General features: G+C 41.9%; 1 protein-coding gene across 2 annotated transcripts in view; it reads right to left on the bottom strand.

Annotated features, from left to right (window-relative positions):
* Positions 1 to 4,637: 4,637 nt before the first annotated feature.
* The window catches only part of LOC109524323 (complexin-2), a 54,444-nt gene continuing 35,099 nt past the window's right edge, over positions 4,638 to 23,982 (bottom strand). For both annotated transcript variants that reach the window (XM_019884109.1, XM_019884108.1), the window contains exons 3-4: positions 10,160 to 10,335; positions 4,638 to 5,201 (exon numbers count right to left, since the gene is read on the bottom strand). In XM_019884109.1, coding sequence (XP_019739668.1) covers positions 5,007 to 5,201; positions 10,160 to 10,335 — 371 coding nt within the window. In that variant the 3' untranslated portion in view covers positions 4,638 to 5,006. The remainder of the gene's footprint in view (positions 5,202 to 10,159; positions 10,336 to 23,982) is intronic.

Genomic DNA, 23,982 nt, shown 5'->3' with positions numbered 1-23,982 from the left:
AGCGCTCCACTGCATCAATGGCAAATGAATGTCGAGTGCAGCTCGAGTGTTGAGGAGAGTGCGTGACAGATACCCGGGGGGTGACCGCGAGGCTCCCTCGACTCGGTGTGCGAACTGTGTCGATATAAACCTCCATTTCCTGCAGGCAGACTCGAGTGCGCTCGACGAGCTGGAGTGGACGACGAGAAGCTCGACAGTTGAATCCGTTAGGACTCATTGACACTAAAATAACTGTCAGAAAAATCACATCTGTGGTCGAGGAAGGCTAAAAAGAATGCTAGTGACAACAACAATGTGCTTCTCTTGATGGTAGCAACTTTTACCCTGGCTAATTGGCTAGCCGTGCTTGTGTGTAAGGCACTGACGCAGGGACAGCGGGATGGGGTGGGGATCAAGTCGAACTGTGAATGTGCAGTTTTTGGAAGAAGAAGCAGAGGCGTAACAAAGTCCGAATGCCGCCAGTGTATAAGGCCGGGACGATAAACCTAGAGTGCGTTGAAATCTCTCAATGCATTTGGGCAAGAGTTTCCCTTGACACGCTGGTCATCTAATTTAACTATTTTCTGGCACTTACTTTAACAACCATCTGTTCATTGTGTAAAGGTTTTTATTCCCCCTCTCAATGAAAGTGAAACCATGCCATCATTGCCTCTCTGTCTATGAATCCTGCTTCTGATTTGGGCTCATTTGGAATAATTCTCTATTCGTAGTTCAAAGCCCTTGGAGTTTGCCAAACGCGTCCACTCCAAATCAAAATTTCTGACTGTGTTCAATTTCAATCATGGGTTCTACAGACTTTTTTGTGCATTCTGTCATGTTAGACATGTCCACCAATTTTTCGATTACTCGATGTAACTGTTGCTTGGGGCTAATTTTATTTTTTTTCCCATAAAACAATCAAACATTTTTACCAGGACAGCCACATACTAGGTGAGATAGGCAAAATGTTTTCATAGCTTCAAATTAAAATGTCTGACTTCCTATTGTATAAAATAGACGTTTGCAAAATTTTGTTTCGATCTGTGAAAACTTATCGCCTGATACATTTATTCAAATTTCAATGCATTTTAACATTTTAAAATACATGCATCGCAAGTCAATGGAACACTCTAAATTGTCCCTAGGTGTGAGTGTGAGCGCGAATGGTTGTTCGTCTATGTGTGCCCTGCGATTGGCTGACAACCAATTCAGGGTGTACGCCGCCTGCTGCCCGAAGACAGCTGGGAGAGGCTCCAGCACGCCCGCGACCTGTGTGAGGATATTATTTTTTTTCCTTACCAGGCGGTGTAGCTGAATGAGTTTCAATGGGTCATGATAAGAACCAAGGATCTTCACCACACATTACCAAAAACAGCCGTGCGCGAATAAGACAGCACGACAACACAAGAAGGTTGTATGAAATCACTTTATTCTCAGAGTGTGTCGTGATTTCAAATTTTTCTTGTCTTTTTTTTTTTTTTTTTTTTTTTTTTTGCACGAAGGTTTCCAGACTAAAATATCTGTCTTTAGAGGGCATGCAAGTGAGACTAACACAGTGGCGTGATGGGGAAGGCGGGTTTAAAAACACACAACAGGACACATCAAAAACACTTTATAGTCACACCATCGCACACCACAAAGCATGCAGATGTCCAGGAAGAAGTGGAAGGAGGGTGAGAAAACTTTGCAGTAGAAAATACTTAAAATATGCACTTCAAAAAAATATATATATTAAAAAAATGAAAATGAAAAACAATCACCAGCTACCAATAGGACAGGAACAGGACCAGCTACAGACAACACAAAAGATTAGCACGCTAACTTAAGCATCCAAGAATACAGACAACAGAGTACAAACATCAGACGTTTACATTCAAGTTACATCAAAGAGTAGGTTGAGTATCAAGTGGTTTCTTCAGGCTTACTTATTATGATGATTAATGAGTGGATTTTGAGTGGCAGTGGTCCGTTTGCCATGGCAAGCATGAAATTAGTAATAAACGACGATATAATGAAAGTGTGACAGTTCAGCAAATCGAACAAATTGGTCAGGGAGAAGGATTCGAAGCTTGATAGAATTCAATTGGGGCTGTAAACGACGACTGTGCAGGATTTCAAGGCCTTGGAGATGTTAGCGAACTCGGCTAATGAGGCTAGTAGAAGAAGGCTAGCAAAGTTACAAGCAATAAAACCTGAGATATCCAGGAAAAAAATCACGTCTACTACTGCTATCTACTACTACTATGAGCGTCGTTCTTTGGTTTGACTGGATAACGTTGTTTGCGGATGTGCGGCTCTGGTCACAGGTTAGCTGCTAGTGCTCTGAATGAAGGCTGCAGGGGCAGTTTACCAGCACGCTGAACTCACTGGGTGCTCAAATTCAACACGATTCTATGTTTTTAGCTGACTGAAAGTAGCAAGAATATGCAACATTCAGTATGTACGTGAATCTGATATAGTGATGTTCTAATTTCTACGATTTGTCACACACCAGCCAAATTGTTGCTCAGATTCAATGCAAAAATAATGGCACAAGGTCACAGTCAAATTGTGGAAATGCCTGCTTTTTGTGGGTAATGGTTGAGTCGATTTTGGCTAACAACGAGGATAAGTTCGCGGAATGTCTGAAAGAGCTGGAATGTTTTTGAAAGACTCTGGCAGTGGTGGAGATGAAAAAAATGAAAAAACAAAACCCCAGACAACACTCCAACTTTATGTGCCAGTCTCTCTTTTTTTTTGTATGTGGTTAAAAATGAGGCAGTCTTAGCACTACTGTCTGAAATAGCTGGAATGTTTCGAAAAGTCACAGATAACAAAAAAAAAAAAACATCTCAGCATCTAGCAAACTACCAACTTATGCAGCATTTTTCCCGATCAACAATCTGATCTACATTTGAACAATAATGTTGTGATACAAACATATCAGATTTAAACAATTTATGTTAGATTTTTACACAAGGTGACACAAAAATTGACGGCTGGGTATCTTCAAATGACATGCTAACATTGAAACGCGCAATAGCAGTCATCATTCCTTTCCAACTACTGTTAGCGCCATTTATACATTTGTGGATGTTATGATGCAAAAACTAAACTTGCTTTAAAAAACCCAGGAATTTGTGACATTAGATTTGTATATGTTAATTTTGCACGTTCAAGTGACAGTAACTTTGATTAACACTGAAATATGACTTTGTGCATCAATTTTTAATGCCACAATCTTAAGTGGGGGGTTTATGTTGAACAATGAGGCTAACTTTGAATATTTTTCACAAAAACACAACCATCCAACTTGATGCACCATTTTTACAGTTTCCACAGATTGATAACATTACGATGAAAATGCTAGGCAGGCTGTACACACCTCATGAATCTATGTTGTTAAATTTCTATACTATGAAAAACAAAGTCCTGCGTCTTCAAGCAAAACCACAGTCATGGAAACACGCAAAAGAGAACTATCATTGCCAGAGTACAAGGCATCTGATGACTGCACACTACCGTATTGGCCCGAATATAAGACGGCCCTGATTATAAGGCGACCCCCTCTTTTTCAAGACTCAAGTTTGAAAAAAGACTTTTTGAACACCAAATTAATTTTTATTCAGAAAATAATTACAGTACATCTGAAACAAATGATTATAACAATATAGTTGAGAGAAAAAGCGTGCTATTTTGCCTTATTCAAATCTTAATATCTGAACATTTAAATATGTAAACTAAAGTGCAATCACATTCATAAATGAATGGCTTCTGGTTTTTGAAATGTAAATTATATCATAACTTCTCCTCAGCTGCCGGTTAACCTGGCCGATCTTCGACCCACTTTTCTCCAGATTGTCGCTATGTTTCTCCATTTTCTGTTATCTCTTCTATTATTTTCTTCTCTTTTCTTTCTTACCGCTATTTTTTATTTTTTTTCTTCGTGCTACCGCTATTTTTATTTTTATTCTTCGTGACAGGGGTTCACTTTGGCCTGGAGAGTCAAGTTCAGCATTCGCTTCAATAATATCTGGCGCCATCTAGCGTCATGAATGGATATAATGTCTAGACCCCGAATATAAAACGAACCCCACTTTTTCAGTCTTATTTCAATGCAAAAAACACCGTCTTATATTCGGGCCAAGACAGTATTTTTCTATTTTCCGAAAATTATATCCCCACTCAATGTGTAATTCTAACTTTTTATATGACAAAAATGGAGGAGCCTGCATCTTCGGCCAAACATGCAACATCGAAGATTGTCTGTCTTTGCCGATTCCGCCACATTGTAAAAATAGACATGGGACGAGTGCGTGAGGAATGATATTTTCGGCGGTTGCAACCGTCTGCTGTTCTTGAAGCGTCTTCTATATTTGCACATTTATTTTTACAATCATGTGTTTGCAAAAAAACTCGGGAGCCACAGGACGATGACAGTCATTTACCGGTTGGAGACAAACTTTGCGTCATTTTGAGGATTTTCTTAAAGCCCCGCTCCCCCGGATGTGGAAGAACATTTGACACAGAGTCAAATGGATGGATTAAAAAAGGAAAAAAAGTGGTTATTGCCTCAAATATTTCGCTCAGTGGCGACATCACGTCACAACATCTCACTGCATGCCAAGGATTAAAAAAACAAACAAAAACAAAATGAAAACAATCAATAACTTCATTGATACGTCACAGAGAGGATCCCCCCCACCCCCCCCATGTATCAAATCTTAACATAAAAGAACCAAAAAATGATTTGGATATATTCTTCAAAGTTAAAAATATGGCTTGTACTCATCTATCCATCTGGTTATATGTCATATACATATTTTATATATATAGAATTATTTGTCATGTATCACCAGACTATTTACAAATTAAAGTGGGCATAATGGGGGTGATAATGATGTCTATTTTTACAAATTAATAAGTGGCAGACAGTACATATAACTAGCCATTTTGTGACCAACATTACGCCATGTCACAGCAGTGGAAGAAGAGCAGGGTGTGAGGAGGGAGGAAGGGTGGAGGAGGTGGTCGTAAGCGAGGCGACGTTACTTCTTGTTGAACATATCCATGAGCGGTGCTGGGATGAACTTCATCACCGTGTCCACGATGCTCTCCTCCTCCTCCTCTTCGCCACAGCCGGTGGGCACCGCCTTCTTGGGGCGCGTTAGGCTGCCCTCTGAGGCCTGCTCCATGGCGGCCGCTGCCTCCGCCTCCTTCTCTTCTTTCTTCTTGATGCCGTACTGCACAGAAAAAAAAAATCTAATTAAAAGCAGCAAGCAGCAGAGAATGGGCCCCTCGTAAACAATTTTTCATGGTGAATCTTTGAGGTGATTCAACTTTTATGCCCACATTAGATGGCGTAGGCAACAAAGCTGGGAAATTGAGCATGACCCATCTGCCTCGGTTATCAGCTTCAGATCGGGTCTTGTTTGGATCACTTCCTTCGTAAGAGATCTGATGTAGCGGGTTGTTCCTTGATGTATCAGTTGCTATGCAGTTGCTATGGTCTTTGATGAAACCTTAATAGGTTGGTATATCTATAAAGGTCTTATAAAACGTAACCGAGAGCCCCAAAACTGGATGTCACTTGAACTTATCCCCACTGAGAGTTCTCAATAAAGGAGGAATGTAGCAGAGGCTGGTGTAAACCAGAGATTTATTTTTTCACAATTAGTACAATTAAAAAAAAAGCCACATGAAAGGATAGAACTCTGCAATAGGTCAGTAAACCACTCAGAATAATTGTGGTGCCTCTTGCACCCGCCTGTCTGTTCTGTGACCTTTGCTTCACCAATCCCCCCATTCACTTTCGGATTGATCAATAAAACTGCGAATTTTGCAATTCATGTGAATGGCCAAATTGACTTGAAAATGGCCACTTCAAACCAAAACGGCTGACATCCTGTTGTCAGAGATTTTCTCGGACAAAGTTAAAGAAATGACTCGGCACACAGGGAAAATTGTCTTCAATATCGGCGGGAGGGGATCTCTGAGAGTGAACGACGGTTTAGTTGCTCCGATGATCACACTCTTGAGCTCCCTCTCCGCCGGTTCGAACTTTTATTGCAAAATACAAGAAAGACACTGCCCCCGAGATTTGCATACCGCGACCCCGGTCCGGCCCCTCGGTAGTGATCTGATCTACCCGAATACACAAGTCACAGACTTTGCTGATGACAAATGTCCACCTGGGCGCGACAGCTGTTCCCAAACTGTCTTTTGGTACTCAACAACTCTTTGTTTCCAATTTGTTTATTCCCACTCTGTGATTGAATCTAGCCTTCTTCCATCTGTTTGCCCCCCTTGCTTTGACGTGATTACTCAAGAAAAGGCCCTCCGCCCAAACGGCCGACACCTCTGCGCAGAGTATGTCCAGACATGCCCAAATTAACCGAAACTTTAAACATGATACAATTTTGTTCATAGATTTCTCTATCACCTGTTCAATTTTGGGCATGGGCTCGTGAGACCATTTCATACCTTTTATGATTGACATGTCCACCAAAATTTGTGTGGATTGCCACACATTCTCAATATGATGCTATTAAAGATGGTGATATCTCGAAATTATTAACTTTAGAGACTGTATCTCACTGAGCGACATGTCTTTGAGATGCTTCTATTCATCCTCGCATGCTAATAAATAAGCTGTGAAGCAGATTTTTTCGGCATGAATTTGATACTGACTTTCACAGAAAGGGAAATTAAAATAATAAATTAAAAATGTGTAGATAACATTTTTTTTTAAAGTTTTAACATTTAACATTTAAAACTAGCAATAAATAGTTTGGACACCCTCTGTCATGCTATTGAATGAGAAACTGTGTCCAAACTGCTTGTATATATATATTTCCAGATAATGTGGAAATAAGTAAATAATAGGAATCAAATGGTTCGCTCTTCTCTACTCTTTACTCTGCCGTTCACCTCAGTTGAGATTGGCTTGAAACTAGAGAAGCCACAAAAAAAAAAAACCCAATAGTGACCTTGATGGATAAAAATTGGTGAATGGCCCAAGCCAAGTTAACCTAACGGTCATCCTCTCGTATGTCTCAAACGGTTCTCCGTGTTATCCACGTTGTTCCTCTTAGCGTGGCACAAAAACTTTATTTTCACTTGTTTTTTAATTAATTTATTTTTTTTGCCACTGCGGAGCACGCCGCAGAGGACCACTTGGGCAAGGGGCGGCACGACAGTTGATCTCAAGGCAGAGATGCAGAAAACAGGATGAACTCCTTTGTGACCTCATTGCCGCTTCTCCGTAATGGGATTCCAGGGCCAATAAATATCCTTGAGGAAGACCACCGGCGCGGTGCTCTGTTGCGTAGATGAGCGTCGGCGCATTTGGTGTGTGTTTTTACAGACAGATAGCGAGGTCGTCCGGGGATCGCTTAAACTAAAATCATTGCAGACGAAAACAGCTCGTCAGCCTTTCTTCGCCGCCATTTGCTCGCGATTCATTGGAGTCCCCCAAGGCAACGCTGCGCTATTTCACAGCAATACGGTACATAAATATGCTTTTTTTTTCCCCCCTGGGTACATGGAATTTAAATTACAACACTAATAGGATGGTGGACTCACAAAATCCCTAGTTATTTTTATTTTATGACATATCTTCCCTGATTGTTATAGTTTATGATATGTCAAAACCGCTAGGACCTTGTTAGCGTTTTTTTAGCGGTCTTCTCTGATGAGGTTTTCCAACCATTACTGAACAACGACACAGATTTGACTTATTTCACCTTCTCTATTGGAGGCAAATGTCTTAAGGGCACGCAAATGGTGAATTCCACTTCTGACACCGCTGCCTCACTGATTGACATTCCATCGTTTTTTTTTTTTTTTTTTCCATGTAAAAAAAATCTCCCATTAGACTGCTTATGCAATTGTTTTTCTGTATATTTCTTTTGGGGAGTATGTACGGTGAATGCCACTCCTGCCACCAAGTCAGAGTTCTACGTGTCTATATGAATAGAGCACTCTGGCAAGAAAGAAACAGTGACTTGCCTTTTTGAACTTCTGGAACGTTTCCTGTTAGTGCTTTTGTAGCACGCTAGCAGCGAATCTCCCTTCTGACACTGATATCTGACGAGGCATTCAATTGTTGAGAGAAGCCTGTGGGCTCTTTTGTCATCGATAGGCGCATGTGTGCTTGCCATAAGAATAAGCGCATCTTCATTTTCATGAGGGCTCCTGGCTAATTTCACAACATCCGCAAGTGGAGGTCTGCTTGCACTTGCTTATAAAGATACTTTCCACTCTTCGATCTTCTGCTTGGACTCCAGCACGGCGCCTCTCCTGCGCTGAATTTAAAAGTAGGAGTGGAGCTGCTTTTATTGGTCTGGAAACAAGTCGGCTCTGTTCACTCGCGGAAATGCCCTGTCTAAATGAGCCCGTCGATGAAAATACCCAAAAGAAAGAAAACCCACACGCACAGTTTATACATTTTACATCTCATCCATAAAGTCATTCCTGATGGCAAACTTTTCTCCCCCCAAAAAGTCTCTTAACAAGCAGAGGCGACTTTGAGGATTCTCTTGACGGATATCAGCTCGTCTCCCGACTGCCGCCATGTTTGCGCTCTTTGCCGCCCGCCATCTGTCTCGCTCGGCAGCCTTTCAGACATATACGACAAGCAACAAAAGGCCTGAAGAGACGATGGCTACGCTCACTCGAGCCCCCGACGTCGTATGGGGCTGTCGCTTTCTCTTGCCTCTTACAAAACTCAACAAGGGGAATGACTGCGACGCCGCAGAGTGACAAAAAGTATGCTCCAAAGTCTAGTATTGGCCATGTTGAGATTGCTGATCAACGTCTGTGTATTCCTCATATTTGTCACTTTTCACACCACCTTCATGGCAAATTGGTCTTAGGCTACGAGGTACATTTGGCATTTATTTTATTTGCTCAAGTGGGAACCAGTGAGCATCCGGACAGCGATCGCAGTAGCTCATGCCTTCAGTGTGTCGGACGTGGGTGTTGACCTCATGCTTTTTAATCACAGCCAGTGTTCTGCCTCTGATACTACCTCAAAGGCTGGCAGTGTTTTTTGAGGATCAGAAGACTTCCATTATAAGTGGTTCAATCACATCAGTATTGTCTTATTGTCAGAAAGCTTTCACACAGAAGTGATGTTTTCTGTCACGATCTAACCAGCCTTAGGGAGTAACGGAATAGATGGACCAGTGTGACATATTCAGAATACAAAAAAAAAAAGAGGAACTGTATTCCATTACAGTTACAGAAAAAAGTGTAATCAGATTACAGCTACATTTATGAAAAAAAAACAACAAAAAAACAGGGACTATTTTGCCAGATGACACTTTCCAGAACAGAGTTACGCCGTTGTTTATTTGAGCCGTCAGCGCAACAAGTGTATAAACTATAACAATTGTCGAACTGGCCGTGTCGTCCTCCACACGCGAAGGAAAGGAGGAAGTCGTGACCGCTGTTCACTGTTTGGAACGTACTCACATCCATCCATCCATCTATCCATCCATTATCTGAACTGCTTTATCCTCACGATGGTCGCGGGTATCCTGGAGCCTTTCCCAGCTGACTTTGGGCAGGAGCCTGGGTACACCCTTAACTGGTTGCCAGCCAATCGTAGGGCACACAGAGTAGACGAACAACCTTTTGCGCTCACAATCACACCTAAGGACAATTTTGAATGTACAATCAACCTACAATGCATTTTTTTGGAATGTGGGAGGAAACTGGAGTACCCGGAGAAGACCCACGCAGGCACGGGGAGAACATTTAAACTCCACACAGGAAAGTCGGAGCCGGGATCAAACCCACGACCTCTGCACTGTGAGGCAGACGTGCTAACCAGTCGCCCACCCTGCTACATGCATTATTTTAGTACTTTATTTTTAATTCCCCCCCACCCCCCCAAAAAAAAGAATATCAATTGAAAGTTAGAGATTATTGGTCACAATGGTGGAAAACATTTAATTTATGTATTTCTTCTTTTTTTTTGTATATCACAAGAACGTGGCATTTGAATAGGGGTGTGTAAACTTTTTATATCCACTGTATGTACAAGACCAGGCAGAAAACTTATTATTTTTATTATGATTGTGATGATGATGATTATTATTATAAACAACCATTTTGTACATGTTAGTTGATTTTTTTTTCTTTTTTTTTTTTAGGTTTTTACATGTGAGGGTGATGCAGGTGTTGCATTTCATACCTTGTCCCTGATGCCCTGCCGGATGTTTTCCCTCTCTGCCTCCATTCTGGCATACTTGGCTTTCCGTTCTTCCTCTTGTTGCCTCAGTGCTTCTTGCCTCTCCTCCTCCTTTTTCTGGGCATCAGGGTCTTTCTCCTCCTCGCCGCCTAACATCTTGCCCATGTCCTTGGTGGCCCCTAGAAAGCGTTTGAGAGAGACAAAAAGTGTTATTTTAAATCATTAAGGTCAATTGTGTATAATTTTACCCTGAGCCTTTGTAGGATTTTACGGCCAATGTTCAAAAGCCATTTTTGTCTGCGTACAGATATAAAATAAATAAATACATTGCCTAAAAGTGGCTAGAGCCAAAAGGTATAATTTGATGTGAATGGTCTTTATTTATTTTATTTTTTTACACAGTATATTAAAAGAGCTGCAGTTGAAAACTATAAAATCAGACAAAAATCCCCCATCCGTGGGAGATTTCATACATTTGCATTGGTACAGCTATAGGGTGTTCATAAAAAAGGAAGAAGGTGCACACAAGCTGCCGACATCGAGCCCAGACGGTGACGCGTCCAAGTCAAACGCAAAAAGCTGTCACTTGAAACCAAAGCTTAAGTGCCCGACAGCAGAGGTGAGCGGCTAGAATCAAAGTGGTGACACTAAATTATTACTTGTTCTCTTGATTGCCTTTGTGCCTCCCGGAGGGGATTAGCATCTCTTCATGCAAAGCGTCCACTTGGACCTCTGCTTAGGACCTGAGGACAAAGAGGCTGAAAGCGACTCTGATAATTTGGATGATGAGACCAATTGTGAGGCTTGTCTCGTCGTCTCATCTCCATTCTCAGCTCTTTAGATGTGCTAAACATGCAATAATATTGTCTACCAGTGACATTGCATAAAAACTCGTTGCCACCATATTTATGTCGGGTCAAAGGTCAGTTGTTAATTGAGTCCTCCAAGGGGCATACTTTTCTGTGAATCCTGCCATGACAGGATTCTGTGTCGATTAGTTTCTACATGACCATTTCATATAATCAGATTCAAATCCAGAAACTTCAATTGCGAAGCAGGCTTGCAATCCACATGTCACCTTGAATAAATGATAATAACTTGCTAAATGTACAAAAGTGCATCCTTCAGAAACATTTCGAAGCAGCAATTGCTGTAAATGGAAGCTGAATGTGGAAATTTCATGGCAGGGAGCGCTAGGGGGAAGACTAATCCAGATGGTCAGCTTGTGTGTTCTTGCATGTGTATGCTGTCACTGCAACTCCCCTTTTCAGTCCAGCGCTTCCGCAACGGCAACTCGCAAACCTTCCACCTGCACTCCGTGCTCACTTTCAACGTACCGGAAACAAATTGATTTTAACCAGAGGCGAGCATCGTCATCTCAAGAGAGAAAAGAAAGAAAAAAAAAGCCAAGCTCCTCATTCCACCACTGGAGGACATATCGGACGCGGCCATCTGCTTGAGGCAGGAAAATTGATGAGACGGCAGCGACCTGGAGGTTCCTGACTGCCGTTTGGAAAGCAAGGTGTTGACAGGCCGGGACAAGCACCCGTCCGTCGTCGGACAGGCGGGGTGACAGCTAATTAATGAACTCCGACGATGTTCATGTCGGCAGGGGCTTTGATCACGTCAAGGAATTAGTTGCAAACAACACTTTGTAGGGACGAGACGCGGGAGTCTGTCCATCTGTTCTATTTGTTTCAGCTATACCGCTCCTCCTCATCGGGGTCGCTGGTGAGCTGGAGAGTATCCCAGTTAACTTTGGGTGGGATGCACCCTGGACTCGTTTACAGCGACAAACTCAGCTGACCAAGATATTTGCTTCTGATTGGGGCTCATTTGAGCGACTTCTCTCGTAGGTGTTCGTCAAAGTGCAAGGAAGGCCCGGAATTTCCTGCTTCAAACCAAAATGGCTGACTTCATGTTACATGTCATGCATAGCTCCTTCAGACTTTGTCGTGGATCCATTTATGAAAGACATGTCCATTGCAATCCGTGTCAGTTACTGAAACTGGTGCCGGGTCTGATTTTTCTCCCTCTACCAGGTTCTATGGGATGAGATTTGAGTGGGTGCAGAAGCTCATCAGCGAATTTGCATGGTGTGACAACAAGAACGACTGAGAGAGCTTCTGGGACGCCACTGTGGTGCTATCGACCTGTCTTCAGTATTGTTCGGGGGAATAAAAAGGATCTACCGATGTTTAAGGTCATTAAAGGTTGTTTGAAAAATGTGGACTCTTCCCTTGCAATTATTCCGTGTTATAATGACCGCAGCCAACGTCTGTACAGATTTGTTTTCATGGCTAAATCGAGCTGTTGCAGCTTTGAATCAGTTGCTTTTGTCGTCCGGAAATCACGGTATTTTTGGACGTAGGTGTACAATATAGTTTCATCATTTTCATAATGCACAGAAAGAGTCGCTGCTGCTTCCTGCTTCACTCCAGGCCAAAATTAAATTTGCTGAACAGAACTGAAACTTTTTGCTTAACTTTGCTTCTCATTTCTCGAGGGGATTTTGCAGGATGAATATTAGTCATTCTTAAAAGTTTTTAATTGCAGATTTTATGAGACTTAGAGTGAAATAACTTTCGCTTCACGTTTCAGCAGGCTACTCCAATCCTGCCACGGTGACATTTTATCGTCAACTCATTAGCACCGCCAATCACAGTGAAATGTCATTTAATGCCAGCGTGGGCTCGGAAATGTCTTTGGGAATGGTAAGGAGGCATTTCTGCTCGTATGCTAATTTATAATAACAAAAATGTGTGTGCGTGGCGGGGGGTGGGATGGGGTGGGGGAGGTTCGTGCCTCCAGGCAAATAACTGCACTCCCCACAATATAGGCCTAAAAAAACAGCAATAAATAAATAAACAAATTAATTAATTAATACAACGTATTACATGTAATTATCTCAGTTCATAGACAACCATGGTCACACATAACCGTCGAGCCCACTTGACCTCTGTCGCTAACCAAACCATCCAGTACCCCTACTGCATGACGTAAGCTCCTTCTGCAGAAATGATGCCGCAACAGCCATGCACTGATTTATATGCAGAGAATGTGGTGTTATATGGAGAGAAATGCTCTACTTTCCTGGCGCACTTATTCCACTCAAGACAAATAAAACACCTCTCTTATCTAAATCCGTAGACGCCATCATTCACAGCCCATATGAGCTGTGTTGCTAACCAAACAAAAGCACCTTCCAAGCCACTTTCTATGGAGACAGTGTAACTTCTACACATTGATTTTCACGCAAATAATCTGCTAATCAATGTATATAAACCCGTCATTAAAAAGTTAACATTAAAATTCACCATTAACATCAACATGAAACCCATTTCAACTTTGTCGCAAACCAAAATAGCAGCTCCTTTCCAGGCCCCTGTGAAATCATGAATCCTGGATTGTATTCACAAAAGCATTTCAGCAGAGGCAATGCAGTCTTCTTTCATATTTCAAGTGCCGTCAAGAGGGTGTCTTCCAAAGCTCCGCTTCGCTAATTTTGATGTCGGGGACTAATTAGCTTGTGGAGACAAAGTTGCTGTGCGGCAGCGCAGAGAAGGACGTCCTTCCCCAAAGACATCCCTCTCACCCCATCGATGCGGTCGGCGGGAGAATCAGAGAAGCGAAACGATGGTGGAGGGAGGTGGTTGAACCCCCGCGGATGTGTTGGTTAATTGGTACACTCTCAGAAAAATTACATTAAGGGGACCAATGCCTTGTCATTGGAGTTCTATTAGCACCATTAGTTCGATGGAGTGCTGCACATAGATCTTACCTTAAAGCAGTGGCTCTCAAACTAGGGCAAGGGAACTGGATAGCTTGGGGGTCCACAAAACAAAATAATAAACGGTATGGTAGTATTTTAAAAGGGCATACCATGCCTACATATGGGGACGGGCGAGCTAATTAAAAAAAAAAAAAAAAAATTAAAAAACGTAGCTCGACTGTGATATGATTGTGACGTATCATCACTTAAATCTGACATCCCTTCAGCAATAGTTATTAGTCGTCCTTATTAAAAAAAAACCCAGCACTTTTGAGAATACTCTGTAGCGTTATTTTTTTAGAATAAAAACATGATTTCCAAATAAAAGGTGTAATATTAGGAGATAATGTTGTATTTTTGAAATTCACATGTCAAAATGACTTGCATCTCTCATTAAACTTTTATCTTAATATCATATTAACATGACTTTATTGTCATGAAATCATTTTTGTTGTTTTTTTTTTTTGTTTTGTTTTTTTTTTTTATCCCAACAAAATATGTCTCTCCTGTCGGAATGGTTCGAACTTTTTGCTTGAAAAAAAAAAAATCTGATTTCTTTCAAATGACATTATGGGTTTTTTTCTTTAAAAAATTGCTAAAACTCCAAAATGAGCACGTTTTTCATTCCTATGGCCTACGGTAGTCATGTTCAATTGATGGGAAGATTATGAGGGTGTCCTTGGAAAAATGCCTTCTGTGTAATGAATTCCCTGGACTGAAAAAATTTGAGAGCACTTGCCATAAAGGGGAGAAAATTAATTTTGGATTCCTGGCAGCAGCTTCCTTGCCTGTTTATACCGTGTCACTTTTCTGTCAAACAACACGGCATGGAATGGGTTGAAAAATAGATATCCCAAATATTTTACCTCCATGTTCCTGAGCTCGTGTGTTAGCACTATCGGCCTTGAACGACTTGAGATTTTTTTAGTCAACTCTTAAGTCGACTTGATTCATTGACGGCTTCAATGATATTTTTCAGCACAATACAACAGCCCGTTACCTTTTTTTTGCACCACAGACAGGTTTCACGTGAAGACATTTTGACTGTCCGTCCGGCATACAAACAAAAACAAATGATTACGCCAAATGTCATTGTTGTTTCAAGTGCGAATCTCGCGCATGTTTTTCTCTTAAACATTGTGGCCTGTCTCATCTTGTGCTCCATTGCACATTATAAGTTCAGAACATTTACGCGACAAAGATGGCGCTTCACTTCCAACTCACTCCCCTCTGTTATTGATCGGATAATTACAGGCGAACAAACAGCAGTTAAACATATAAAACACCTACTCGAAATTTTTTGATGTGGAGTGATTAGTATAGCCGAAGCTAGCAAGGTTAACCGAACCCGCGATTAACGACCAGTTTATTTTTATGCTCTTGGACCCACGTGAAATGAATGAAGACTGTCGCCTTGTTGGCCGGACATTTTACTGCTCCACAGACCGTTGCAATCTGGCGACGGCAGCAGATGGATAAGTCAAACGTCCCTTGTAAAATGAGCATTTGGAAAGAGTGATTTACAAGCTTTGTGACTCTCCATCAAAGTTTATATTCACCTCGTCTGTTTGGCCGCAGTTTCCTGTCGACCCTTTCGTGGTGCAGTTTTACTACTCTCGATTCACCGGCTCAACTCCCAACCTCCTCTATCCCACATCAATATACGAGCCGGGAAATTCCAGTGTGAAAGACGCAAAATAGCCATGCATAAGGAAATAATATACCGTAATGCTAGGTGGTCGTGAAGCATAACAACTGGCATTTGCTTGTCCCGTGCTATTGTGTTGAAAGCTGTCGTCAAATCTGACTGCGGCGTGAAAGCAACACACACTTATGACAATATCCTCTTTTCCTAGGTTGCGTGCGAACGGCAAAGGGTTTTCTGATAAGGCGATTTTACGGCATCTGTGTGCTAAAAAGGATCATGTTGAAGGGTGATCAAGGTTGAAAGAAACGAGTTCAAGGTGGCTGGGCTTAGGAAATGATAAGCAGTGTTAAGGAAAACTCCTAAACGATTCCAGGGATGGTTTGATGTATTTCCTTCATGTGGCAACATTTGCAGATAAAGGTTGTTGCAACCTTGCACACTGCTATGGGGGTTGCCATGACAACTACTGCAGGTAGCCATGAAACAACATATGGAGCCAGTGCTTGAATGTCCGCCACAATCACATAGCAGGAAGAAAGCTACCAAAGCATAATTGTTGACAAAAATGAAACAAGAAGCAACAAAATTACATGACTATCGGGCAGCATCTGACTTAGCAACACTTTGGACAAAAGCCACCATGAGTTCTTTCTGCTTGTAATCAGTAGCTTTTGGTTACAGTGAATCTTTTGATGCTAGCTGAACGGAGGTCTTCCGTGAACTATAGAAAACAATGTGAAAATGATTCCACTCATTTTGTCTGTTTTGTAGTAATAATTCGCTGGTCGCTTCTTTGAAAAACGATTGCTATAGGGGTCGTAAGAGTCACTCAATTTGGTGACCAAATCACGATGCTGGCACCACTGGCTGGGTTTATGCAAACTAGCTCCACTCTATTGGCTGGCATGTTGTTCATGTTACTAGTCTCATTTTGAAAATATTTCGACATACGAGTGATTCCAACGAGATGTTTGTGTCCAAAACACGTGATTGGCGATTGGTCAACCCCAAGATCTCACCATCATTGCGGAGGGGCAAAGTTGCAATGGCAGCGAGTTGGTTCAAGCCCAAGTTGTTTTTTGAAGCAGTGCATATCCGCAGTGCATTTTGAACCAAGAAAGCAATCAAGTCATTATTGATTTTATTAATATCGATTAATTCCCAGCTGTACTCTATATTCTTCTCGGAAGTCTTCCGACCAAGTTTTGGAGTGAGTCTTTCACTCTTCTAGTTCTTCTTGAAGGTGTTTAATGGGCTTCTTCCAAACCAAACTCAGTCAACCAGCTTGCTCTGTTGCACTGTGAACCGAAAAGTCATTTCCCCAAACAGCTTGCATGAAGCTAACAGCTTCAAAAAAGTCTGAAAAGTCCAATAAAATGGAGAATTAAGTCCCTGGGTCCTTCCATGACTGCTGTGCAATGAGCGTTGGATCGTTCAGCTTTGAATGGGCTTTTTAGCGGTCAACCAGGGATTCATTTGATCCTAAAGAGGGATATTGCTTTCTCTGCTTAGTGGGAAGCACAGCAGTACTGGAAAGCCCCCGCAAAGAAGTGTTGATGGTCGTAGAGAGTCGCCTCACTCACCAAGATTAGACTTTATATAACGTAGAATGTAAAAACACACACACTTTTCGGTGAATGTGTGTGTGTATGTATGTGCCTATGGGTGTGTGTGCCTGATGCAGACAAATAAGAACAAAATGTATGTGTCGCTGTGCATGTTATGTCTGCATGTGTGGATATAAAAGCGCTGGTTTCCTGGGTGAGCGACCACATGAGGACGTCTCTCCAGAGGACGGGCAAAAGAAGAAGGGCCTTGGATGGAGGAGAGGACAAGATGAAGGCTTCAAAAAAACAGGATGGTTACGTGTGGTTCAATTAGAACAACAAAAGTGGAAACTTAAAATGTGAGGAATCCTGCTGGGGGAATTTGCATCGTTGAGCTCCAATCGTGAAAAAGAGGTAAAAGCTCGATGAGTGATGCTGAAATGGAAAGTATTTTAGCCTAGCTGACAGGATTTGGGTGGACACTGGCAATTCAGCATGCAACATGAAAATCCAAATTTCAACCCTTCCGGGGTTTTTACTTTAACAGACCCCAAATTTGTCCACTTGAGCCCTAATCAGAAACAGGTAGCCTAGGCAGTGGGATGATGCTAAATTTTAGAGTGAGAGTTTAGCCTACGTCTTAGGAAGTTGCTGGAGTCTTTGATGATTCGCCATGCAAAGTCTAAATCAAGACTCTCCAGGGTCTCATCCTTCAGAAAATTGCAACTAGGGAATTCGCCCAATTGAGAGCCAATTGGGAGCAAAAACAGAAAGGCATGAAAGTGCCGAGGATTTCAGTCTACATTTTATGATGTGGCTTGAGCCTTTAATGATTTGCCCTACAAGTCTAAATGTCAGCCATTTCACCCACTAGGTTGAATTTACCCAATTGAGCACCAATCAAAATCAAGTATACTAGACAGGCCGGAACCTGTCACAATTGGCCATGCAAAGTTCAAATATCGACCTTTCCAGCAGTCGTATTTTAGCAAAGTCCTCCTTGATAATTTGCCCGATTGAGCCCCAACCTTAAACAGGTACCCGAGACAGATGGCTGACATTAAATTGCAAAGAATTTTTATCCTATGTTGCAGGATGTGGGTAAGACAGCAAAGTCTGAATTCTAGAACTCCCGGTCCTTATATTCTAATGAAATCCTACAAGTAAATTTACACTAATCAGAAGCTGCTTTTGCGGACCGATGGACGATGTTAAACGATGAGGGATTTTAGCCTTTGGGGACTCGCACTGCAATGAAAATGTGATATCTAATATGCTTGTATGCAATCAAACCGCTGCCATTTAAAGTTTTAAAATAATGTCACAAGAATAAATAATAAATCAGACAGAACAAAGCTGCAGAGTTGAGGCTCAACATTCCCATTCGGCTAACTTCTTCAAAGTCAAATGGAGGTTGCGACCATTTGGTGCTGCTCAAAGAGCTGCGTAGGTGCAATTCAACTCCCACGCTGGGTTCTTGTGAGCGTCAGACCTTGAAAAGTTGGGGAGAAAAAAATATTTGAAAGAAATCAAGTGAAATCAGCTCTGAGTCACTTTTTTTTTCCATCACGCTGAGCTGGCTGTGCTGGAAGCTTTTTGGAACTTGCTCCTCCTCACAGCGAGCTAACAGCTAACAAGTCTTCAGCTCAAATAAGACGAAGACGGAAAAGGGTTTCTGTGCTAATGAGCTCCTTTTTTAAGAATTGGCTTGTGCCAAAGTTTTCCCGTCTTTGAAAGTACTTTTTTATTCCCACTGTGGCTCACTTTTCAGGGTGCCGCCTATTTCTACTGTGCAAGGTCGCGGTTATCATGAATAAGAAACAACATTGCGCATGCATAAGTTTAGGTGATGCAGCGTGCTGTGGACTTTTTTTTATCCTGTGAACCATCCTGTTTATTTCAATTGTGCAAGTGCCAGCTTGAATTAATAACGGTAAAGGAATGATCAGACTCCAGTAATTGGATGACTCGACTACATCACACTGAAGTGCGGGACAGAGCATGGTGGGAATGATTTATTTGTGGTACTGTTTATTTCTATTCTGAAAGGTGACAGTTCATGAATAGCAACATGCAATTCGGACTTCGAAGTCAAACAGTCACGCGATTGGGCTGAAATGCAGTCTCCAAGTGGCCACTTCGCAACAGCCAAACTTTACATCATCCACAAGTGAAGATCTTTTTGCAGTTGATTATAAATGTATCTTTATTTTCATGGGAATGAGTGGGAATCAAGTCAGCTATGTTCACTCCCACAATGGCGCAAACCCCCATTCCTAGCTGTGCCCGGCTATGAAATACCAAAAGATAGAACTCTACCCATGCGCAAATGGTCGACTGCACTTTACACTGGACTTGCACTGTGCACGAATATAGGGCCCTACGTCTCCAACAGTGCTTTTTTTTTTTTACACTTGTGAAGAGCATTAAAATAACACATGGCTAAACGTGTGTACTCATGAATGTTTTACCATTATTTCTAATTTCCATTTTCATGTGCATTATTTCCCAAGGGAAATAATCTCTGTTTCAGACTGTATTTGACTGTGGTTTTTTCATCACATTTTATGTCATCAAATTAAAATATTATGCAGTAAAATAAACAAAGGCATGTTTTATACCAGCACGGGGAGAAGAAATCCAAAAATACAATTCATTGTCTTTTAGTTGTCCATCGAGTAACAAGAACATAAGATAGCTAAATGTGGCGAAAGAAAGCACAGACCATTCATGACACGAAGCCCCTCACGAACCCCAAAACATCTCCCAGAATCTCAGGAGTAAGAGAGGCGAGCAACACTCTTCTGTTTGCCACCAGTAGCTTTACAACACACCAACACGCACACACACACAAGGAACAGGCTGCATTTATCACCATGGAGGTCGCATCAAGGACGAGGCCGACAACACACATACACACGAAAGCAATGAATGCTGGGCTTCGCCAGCCACACAGCAATTTAATTGCAACTGCAAGAAAATGTCCATCACATTTAACAACCCAAACCTTTGTAACTTGGCAGCTACCTGAGTTGATACAAGGAAATAATAGAATCAGTCACTTTTTTTTTCTTGAGTGGGGGGAAAAAATAACTAAAATACTTGTAGTGAGACTAAAGTGGTATTGTAAGAAAAAGTCCCGTTTGGTTGGCAAATGGGTCATTTTTTGAGAAAAAACAGGCAGCTAAAATTACTGTATTTTCCGCACTGTAAGACACACCTAAAAGCATTCCATTTTCTCAAAAGCCGACAGTGCGTCTTATAATCCGATGCGCCTTATATCTAGTATTTTAAATGTTCTTTAAAGCGTTTTGTTACAGCTGCAGTGCTTGTGAAAGCTCGATTGAAATAAAGCTGTATTGTATTGTGTTGTATTCCCTTTAGCGTATCTCCATCTAGTGGATGCATAATGTAACCACAGCCACTGTTGTAGCTTCTATTCTATGGGCTTTATAATGCAGTGCGTCTTATAGTGCGGAAAATACGGTACTTAAAGTCATATTTTGTTTAGGGGGGGAAAAAAAATCATATTTTTCAAGGAAGAGAACCTGATAATCTTACGAGAAAGTGGGTTTAGATGAGCGAGGTTACACGGTGCACTGTCCTGTCAAATTTGAAAGCTAAGCAGAGCACCAGTGTTGTTAGATGCCCATTAACACGGCCAGAAATATCAGATTGTAAAACACCTAAATGCCTAAGCGCAAAACAACAAAGTTCATAGCTGCACCGCACACATTTCTCAAGCAGCCATGTTTCCCACAACACCCTGCAGTCAAAGGGGGTTGGCACTTGTTCCTCTGAAATGAGAAAGGACAGCCCCCCTAATATAAATCTGTATGATTTAAAGAAAACTGTTTAAAAAGGCTTATTGTAATTCTTTATCCTTCGGCTATTTTGAGAGCTGGAAACTGATTCAATTTGGGTGAAAATTGAATCATATATCTCCTTTAACACAATGTTGGACATACAATACAAAAATTCTGCAGAACTGTCCCAGCTCTGCTATTGGACTTCATTAGAGTGCCCAATATTGTTTGAGTTAAGTATGACAAGCACAACACACATTGGAGCATACTCATCCCACAAGGGTTTTTTTTTTTTTTTTTTTTTTTAATGCTTCTTATCAGTTGGAGACACACACAAGTAGCTGGTGGCCATGGGATTTTCCATTTGATATTACCAGGCTCCATCCCGCGTGCGCCTGACAAATCTGACTTGTCAAAATAATAATCCAAAACAAGCAACAGGAAGCGCACCTTAGAGCATCTGCCGATGATTGGACGCCAAACGGCGGGAACACCGTGGCCTGTCATTTCCCCTCTCGTTTCCTCACAGCTCAGCGGGCCGAACCAAAGCGCGCCAATGTGAACGAGCTTGGAAAGACAATTATCTTAAGAAGGGAGAGCAGGAGGAATGCCTGAAGCAGCAGGCTGTTAACACACCACCTGAATGAACTGACCTGAATAGACTGTTGCAAGTCTCACTTTTATCCATCCATCCATCCATTTTTTTAATCTGCTTATCCTCAAGAGGGTCGCGGAGTGCCGGAGGGCCGGACTTTCCTCCCCCTACACCAGGTAATACAGTATTCCGATGCCATGACTGTAAGAATTGGTGCGCAGGCAATTTGCTGGAGGCAAGTTAGTTTTATTCAAATTCATTTCAAGTTCATTGAAACAATGCAGGAGAGATATGCCATGCCATGGCTGTGTGAAACTCTCGCATCCTCATAACAAAGCTGTCAATGAAAGAACTGGTCTGGCAGTGGGTCGCTTGGGCTTTGGCATGTAAAGCTTAATCCGTGACTATCGCCATTTTATTTTAAGTCAGGCTATCAGCAATGGAGTGACTCAAGACTCGATGTGGACAGTGTTGGGATGAGTTGGGCTGGCATCAATGACAGGCAAGTGACCTACATTTGTCGAGGGTTGTATCTCGCTTTAACATCACGTTAAATCCCCATTCCTTCAATTTGTCGGTCAGCATGAGCTGGTTTACGCTCAAGAAGTTGAGAATTGGATCAGCAGTGGCCAAGACCAATCAGGAGTCCTTATGAGTTGTGTCAAGACAGTCATGTGCCAAATATTTTACTGTTGGAGTTCAAGGGAGTTTGGGTGAAATTTTTGCTGTGTGTGACGTGACCCTGCTGTGCCTGCTTGATTGCCCTCAGCGTCTCTGTCGGATGAGGGGGACGCGGAAGAGTGGGAGAAGGAGGAAGGGGCGGCAACTTCGTGGAGCATCATCTACATACAAATACTAATGGACAACGTATGGAAATATAGACAAAACAAATTTATATTGTCAGTTTCTTGGCAAAGCAAAGCCATCCACGTAACACAAGGAGCGTATAGAATTGAGAGAATGTAATTTCAAAATAGGGGGAGCATGCAAATAACGCAAAAGGATCAATAATGCCATAAAATAAGGCTCGATAATAGAACTAAGCAACCGAAGGCAACACCAGATAGCGTTCTCTAAAAACTCTATTTTTGTTTACAAGAATTTATTGCAGAATTAGCATACATGAGTGTACCAGGCGTAGAGGAGAATTTTTGTCACCTTTGTGAAAATGATCCTGAAAAGGAAGCAGTAGCTAAGCTAGCTGCACGCTTAGCTTCTTTCATCGCATTATGCTCACACTTTGATCCCTAACACCCAAATATGAGCACACGCACGCACGTACGCACACCCTTGTACCCCCGCAGTTATGCCTTTGACTCCAATTTCCTTGGCAGCCTCTCTATGCTAATGCCAGCGGCTCCCATTCAATCCATCTTTGGAGAGGCTCGGTCGGTGAATTAGTTCAGCGGATGTGTGGCTTCCCGCCACGCATAATCACTTGGGTTTCATTTCCAACCTCCTGCCTTGCCCCTCCCTTAGGGCAGCCATCCGTCGCTCAGGATAAATGCGATTTTAATGATAATCAATCATGCGACCAATGACAAGAGGCTTGCCTGCACCCTTCTGTTTACGTTTGGAGCGTTTCCACCGGGAGATTTAGTGAACGTACTGTATTTACATTTGATGGCCTTGCTCTCATGGCACGAAAAAGCTAGAATCGAAATAAGTCTGCATTGTGTGAAAGTAATATGCTGCATTTTGGAATTGGTTTATCGACCCCCACACCACCGCATCATAACATGTAATTTTCCAAGAGTAATGAATGAAAAAAGAAAAGCTGAGAAATAGCAAACAAATCCGGTGTGTTCCAAGTCCAATTAATTTGGGACTTTATTTTATTTTATGAGATTGAGTCAGGCGACACGGTGATCGACTGGCGGCTATCAAAGAAGTTGATATTTTTTCTGGATAAAACATTGATCACATTTTACCTTAGCTCTGAAAGGAATCAACAATAAGTTGTATTTGTAGTTTGTAGACATGAACAAGTGAACTGTATGATACTGAGAGCTCCCTCTGTAAACTTTGGACCCTCTCATGTTGCTACGGTAACCACCAAATGTCTCCCATTTTGTGGGCGTACCTAATGTTGTGATTTATGAAAGCAGCGTGAAAAGAGTCGTAGAAAGAAGACAAATATTTACACGGAGGCGTTCTTGTAATAAAAAAGCACGATGAAAGAAGAGTAAGAGTGTCACTGTGTCGCCTGTGCGCGCGCGGATGTGATTTATTCTGCCTTGGAAGTGGCGTGACAGTTATTAGGAGAAATAACTCTTTTCTGGGGCCTCCATTTTAATGATGTAACGGTGTGTAATAAAACGGTGAGCGCAGTCCGCTTTCGCTCTCATTATCAAACATGCAGTGGTGTGTCACTATTGATTCTTTGCTGTGTGTGTGTGTGTGTGTGTGTGTGTGTGTGTGTGTGTGTGTGTGTGTGTGTGTGTGTGCGTGCGTGTGT

The sequence above is a fragment of the Hippocampus comes genome, unplaced genomic scaffold (genome assembly GCF_001891065.2).
Source record: "Hippocampus comes isolate QL1 unplaced genomic scaffold, H_comes_QL1_v1.1 scaffold156, whole genome shotgun sequence".
NCBI classification, from domain to species: Eukaryota; Metazoa; Chordata; class Actinopteri; order Syngnathiformes; family Syngnathidae; genus Hippocampus; species Hippocampus comes.
The sequence above is the reverse complement of the archived record's forward strand: the minus strand, read 5'-3'. Positions and strand labels throughout refer to the sequence as shown.